The sequence below is a fragment of the Netta rufina genome, assembly GCF_964035555.1.
Source record: "Netta rufina genome assembly, chromosome: 1".
In the NCBI taxonomy this organism is placed as follows: Eukaryota; Metazoa; Chordata; class Aves; order Anseriformes; family Anatidae; genus Netta; species Netta rufina.
Window position 1 is genome coordinate 14,690,887 of NC_140123.1, and position 6,000 is coordinate 14,696,886.

Below are 6,000 nucleotides of genomic sequence, written 5' to 3' on the forward strand. Positions count from 1 at the left end.
CACTGATTTCACTTAATTTATCTCTCTGGGTAATGCAGGCCCTTCATCAACACTATCTTCATGATCTCCAGAGACCTTATGATTCTACTGATACAAAGTAAGATTCAGATAATACTCTCCACTGTAACATCATGAAATACTGGTCATTTGAAGATTTCAAAAGAAAGCAGAAAAAAGTGTTCTTAACACATGCAGATTACAAAGGTTATAAATCATATATCCCAAACACCAGCACTGTGGTCTTGTTCTTGGCCATATGAAGGCCACTGGTAAATCTATTGGCTTCCAGCTCAAGAGACAGCACAAAAGGTATGTAAAATATGATGCAAGTGGACTTTAGGCAGTAAAATTCAAAACCTGTACTTAGGACATCACCTCTTCCTGGAGGAGCCTGTGCTCACTGCGTTCATCCTTGCCAGATTAGTTAGAGTTTGTAAGTGGTTCTGTGCAGGCAATGTCTACAAGGTGCACATAAAGTGGCTCCTTAGAAGAAGATGAGAAGCCCCATACAAACTTTCCCATGCCTAATGTACATCAAAAAATAAGCACAGCAACAACAAAGTCCCCTAGAGCACCTTTTTTAGTAGCAACTATATAAAAAATGAGAATGGGCACATTTCTCATGTTCACATCTGCCACTCAGATCAGGTAGCATCTGTCTGTTCTCAAAGACTGATAGAAACAACTTCCACAGGGAGAGGCTCCCATACAGCAGAATCAGCCATCTAAGACCTTGATGTGACACAACTTGAGATAAAATCCTGCATTTAGTGCTACCCAAGCTCTATAAAGCAACCTAATTACGATGTAGGCTTTCCTCAAAGCCTTTCTGAGATGATGAGACATGATCTCCACACTTGTGTGCTGGACCAAGAGCTGCTAACACAGGCTTATACTGCTGAAGGGAAAACATTAGCATCCCACAGCTCTTGAAGATCTTATTTTAAGATACTGTTTAAATCACTTAAGCAAGGTATATCCTCTTGCAGCTGGACAACCATTCTGAATGAGTCCACAGCAAAGGAACGCAACAATTGACATATTAGTTCAGAGCTGAAGTCCACCTAGCCAGAAGCAGTCCCTGCACTACTCATCATTAGATTTTGCTCAGGAAATCATTCACTAGACAGATACATTCATTCATATTGACACGGGGATTAAGTCCAGTGTAGAATAATGTATGCTCCTATAGCTACATGATCATACTGAACTAGTAACTACTCTACAGCAAAAAACACTTAGGAAGAGCAATATAGTTGTGATTTCTGAAAACTCTGTTCTTCACTGAGCATATAAATAATCAAACACTGTGAGTATTACCATTTTTCTTGCAATTATTTATTTTCTACATCCAGGTAGATGACAAATGGCTGGTAAGTTCCTCATAGATGAAACCAAAAAAACTAGAAGAGGTACACAACTGGAGTTCATCAGTTAAGCAGTCAATCCAATTTGTGTAAAAGAAAGTACGGAGCTTTCAGTAATCACCTGGGATTTTCAGACTCATCTCACATTGCTTAATACCCGTTTTCCTCCTCTGTGGGACAACTTCTCCTCAGAAGCACTAACAAGTGATAATTATGGGACTCACGCTGACAGCACAGAACCAGGGAGAAAGTGTAAACAGAGAGCGTTAATTGACCTGGTTTTTAAAAACTGCGGCTCCCGGAACCTTTGTCGTTTATGTTTCATTTAGTTTTCATGGCATACGTCCTTCCACCCTACTTCAAACGACACGAGCTACTCAGCAAAACTTGGACAATCAAAGTACAGCGGGCTACGCGCCTCTGACTGAACGCAGCTAGGGAAGGACCGCGGCTGTACGAGCACGACCGCGACGTGCGCTCACTCTGCGAGTTAATATTTCCGTAACTACGTTGAACCCACCAGACACAGCGTTAATTTTAACGAGGAACGACGCGGGCTCGGCAGCAAACGGCAGCCCTCCTCCTCCTCATCATCCTCCTCCTACTCCTACTCCTCCTCAGGGCGCTGGGGTCCCTCTCCCAGCAGAGCGGGCACTGGAGGGGCTGCGGCCGGTCGGAGGGGCGCTCGCCGCGGCTGTTTCTTCGCCTTTTAAAAGCAAAAAAGCTGCCCTGCAGGGGGGAGAGGATGGAAAGCGGCCCCAGCCCGCCCGCCGCAGCCCGCCCCAGCACTCACAGCGGGTAGAAGGCGTAGGGCGGCAGGGCGCTGTCCTCGCCCGGCTCCGCGTCCAGCAGCAGGTAGTCCTGGCTGTCGTTCCGCCGGGCGCCGGTCCCCGGCGAGCCGCCCTTCCTCGGGGCGTAAGGCTGAGCCTGGCTCATGGCGTCCCGCGGCGAGACGGGGTCGTCGACGTCGCCGAGCCCGCCCGGGGCACCCGGCTCCCTCAGGGCGCCGCCGGAGCAGCGCGGAGAGCCCCGCTCGGCGCCGCCCTGCCCGCCCCGCCGCACCGCGGCGGCCGCCTCTCGGCGTGGCGGGCCCCCGGCGGGAGAGAAGGAGGGAGGGAAGGAGGGATGGAGGGAGGGATGGAGGGAGGGATGGAGCCGGCTGGGAGGCGAGAGGCAGCAAAGTTGGAGCGCGGCAGGGGCGGGAGGTGGGAGGGCGGAGGGCGCCGCTCGCCTCCCCTCAGGGGCCGCGGCGTCTCCCGGCCCCGCCGCCAGCCCACCCCCGGCTCTCCTCGGACCCCGGCTCCTCTCACACCCCCTACTCCCCCGAGGGGGCTGCCCGGCCTGTGTGGGGACAGATTTTGGCTTTCAGGGCTTGGCCTTCTGAAGAGGTCACTCCAAAATACTCTCCCCACCCCCCAAAACCAAGGGTTTGTACCCCAAGGAGGAGATATGCTCACCTTCAGCCGCTTTTTACATACGACGTGGCCCACGGGTATCTGAGCAAAATCGCACTGACGGCTGTTCCCCTGGAAATTTATCGGGACTGCAAACACACAGGGACTTGTTAGCTCAGGCTTTCACGGGGCTGGAACTTCTTGTTTTCTTTTAACTTGGAAATACGGTGTTTGTGGTGCTTGTGTCCCATTATAAACACCTCACCAGTTTCAAACAGAACTTGTTTTTGTCACCTCCAATAACTTCAGATAACAGCAGGGGCAAAATATGGCCATTCTTAGCCTAATAATAATAATAATAATAATAACAAATGTTCTGGTTATAACACTTTAGCAAAACTCATTGCAAAACTCATTCCACTTGTATGTATCCTGTTTCAGTTGTAACATTGTCTTTTAGTGGTGGTGTTATTTTACTAATAAAAATCGTAATAGCTTAAACACATAAACTTTTGGTGATGTTATTTTACTAATACAAATCATATTAGCTTAAATATACTAAACACAAACTTTTCTGACAAAAAATGTATTGAAGAAATAGCATCTGATATTTAGTCACCTTTCACATTATGTAACATTATAATAGGCTTACTATGTCACACAGTAATGTTTATAACTAGATGTTGTAAAGGTACAAGTAAAATGAACATCTTTGAATAAAATCTCTCCCTCATCCCTAACCATGCTCTCATCTCAAAACCATTGCTAGTATTTGTATAGTATATGTCCCTATCTCCTCAAGCACACACACCTTCACCGACTAGAGGTCATCTGAGCAGCTAGCCAGGCAACTAACCCCACACAATCCTGTACAAGATATACATGTATGTGCTGGCTGACACAGCCCATGCTGCCTGCTGCTCTTTGCCAAGTCTTAGTTTTGATGACTGCCTGAGCCACTGACTCATCTCACCTACTGAAGTGCAAGAGGAGGAGATGCACAGGGAGATCCAGAGCTCACTGAAGTTGCAATATTATGTCCATGATAATGACCAGGCTCTGAAATACCCACAGTTAAAGGCAATTCCACAGTTGCTCTAAGTTTCTGAAGTTTCTTTTGCTCTCATAGCTACTGCTCTTAAAGTTAAACTCTAATGGGCTCTACAAGCCTTCCTTTCTTTGATAAACTTTTTTCTTTGATAAACTTTTTTTTTTTTTTTTTTTTTTCTGGTTAAGAATATTTTAAGTAGGAGATTTAGTAGCAATGCTCTCATGTGTATTTTATAGTTCTCATACTAATTCTTGTTTCATATGACTATAAAAAGAGATACAGAGCTATGGGCATGCTCTGCATTTGAGAAATATGCTGTTGATAATATTTCACATTTTTACTGTAGGAAAATTGTTGGCCAGTAACTGAGTACTTTGTGATGGGAAGATTCTCATGTGTTCCACTGCTCTTGTTCATGGAAGTTTTATTTCCCCTTTCCTGCTCTCTCATAAAGTGTTTTTCCTAGGTCTTTTTTGTAAATTCCCAAAATACCAATACAGATATTTTTACAGATATTTTTTATTTCAACTGCTCTGTTTGATACTAGATTGGTGTCTCAAACCAGATCTATGTTTAGTTTAGTTTTTTTGTTTGTTTGTTTGTTTTTTATCACTGTTCTTCCTTGCACAACCTCTGTTTCCTTCTTCCTCAAACTTTATACAATCCTATTTTTCTGGTAGGTTATCAGAACCTGTGATTTGAGAGCCTGCTCATACCTTTCTCTGTTTTCTTCTGCTGCTTCCTTCAAAGATCTGCTTACTGATGTTTGCCCCTAGGATTAATGCCCATTTTCACCATGATACTTTTACATCTCTCTCAGCTTTCAGCTCACATTTTCTCAGCTGTTTCCTTGATCCAAAGCCTTCATTGGTCTTCATTCACATTTCAGCCTTGTAAGCACTTATCACCCCAAGCACTCTTATATTTTAATCTATCCCAAATCTTCCAGAAATTCTGAAGATACACTCATGAATCACAGCAATGTCTCTTATGGTTTCTTTCAGATCATACCACCTTCATGGTACTGATGAAAAGTGAAAGAAAACAATAAGGTGCTTTTATTCATGCACACTGCAGAGCTGACAAGCCATGAGAATATCAAACAACTTCAGCAGGGAAGCCTACACCAACATCTTTTGTGCTGCTTGCTGACAGTCAACCAGCATACATCTTCTGATGTCAGTGGGTTTTACAAAAGACCCAAAATGATGGAAACCCTGGCCAAAGGTGACATTTCCTATTGTACTTATGGTCCTTTGGATGCCTTTGTGTCTGAACAGTTCGGGATATAGAAGGACTGAACTTGAATCTATCCCCATGTTTGAGTCTAGGGTTGATGAGCCATTCTGCAAGTATCTGGAAGCTTATGAGGTTACAGAGAATTATTCTTGATGGCAAGATGCTGGGATGAAGAAGCAAAAAAATGGTTCTTTCCTGCAGTGAAAGAGAAGAAAAGAGATTCCTATCAGAAAGTATGATTTTAACTGTTCATTACACTTGAAGGTCTTTCCAACAACACAATCTTATTTATACATTATTCTGTCTTTGCTAATGACTTGGTGTTTCTGTTGCAAAGATAAACAACATATGATATATTTTAAAAAATGCCCATTATTTATGTTTATGCAGTGTTTTGTAAGACATTTAAACTGCAAATTGAATTACAATGAAATTTCTGTACGTGTTCTAGAAAAAGTTATCATATCCTCACTGCAGTCCTTCTGATCCAGACGTATATTTTAAATCAGACTGAATACAGAACTAGGCAGAAGATCTGTTTGTTCTGAATCATTACCCGACTTGTACACATATTAACTTTTTGTTCCTTTGAAATAAAAAATCTGTAACCTTGAGTAATGATACACACACACACACACAAAAAGTATTTCTTCACTTAACTATGTTCATCTTTTTTATTACATAATCTGAAAATAATCTGTCTCCCTGGATAAAAAGCAGTGATGTGTTTAGTGTGAAATGGAAGGGTTAGTTTAGAGCTGGCTTAATTGTTTTTATTACAGATAGCACATTACAAACTATTCCATCATCATTCACTCAATAAAGTATAGTAGCAGATATTTTGCTCAGAAAGATGAAAAACAGAAACTGAAAGCTCCTGTTCTCTATACAGGGAGAGGATGAGAGACGGAGTGAACCCACATGACAAGTGACAGGCACATTGCTTAAA

At 43.4% G+C, this 6,000-nt stretch overlaps 1 protein-coding gene across 1 annotated transcript in view; it reads right to left on the bottom strand.

The window, feature by feature from the left end:
* TRPC6 (transient receptor potential cation channel subfamily C member 6) overlaps positions 1-2,303 on the bottom strand; it is a gene marked incomplete at both ends in the record, with an annotated part of 99,252 nt that extends 96,949 nt beyond the window's left edge. Inside the window, one exon of the mRNA XM_084284748.1 lies at positions 2,161-2,303. Coding sequence (XP_084140874.1) covers positions 2,161-2,303 — 143 coding nt within the window. The remainder of the gene's footprint in view (positions 1-2,160) is intronic.
* Between the last annotated feature and the right edge of the window lie 3,697 nt (positions 2,304-6,000).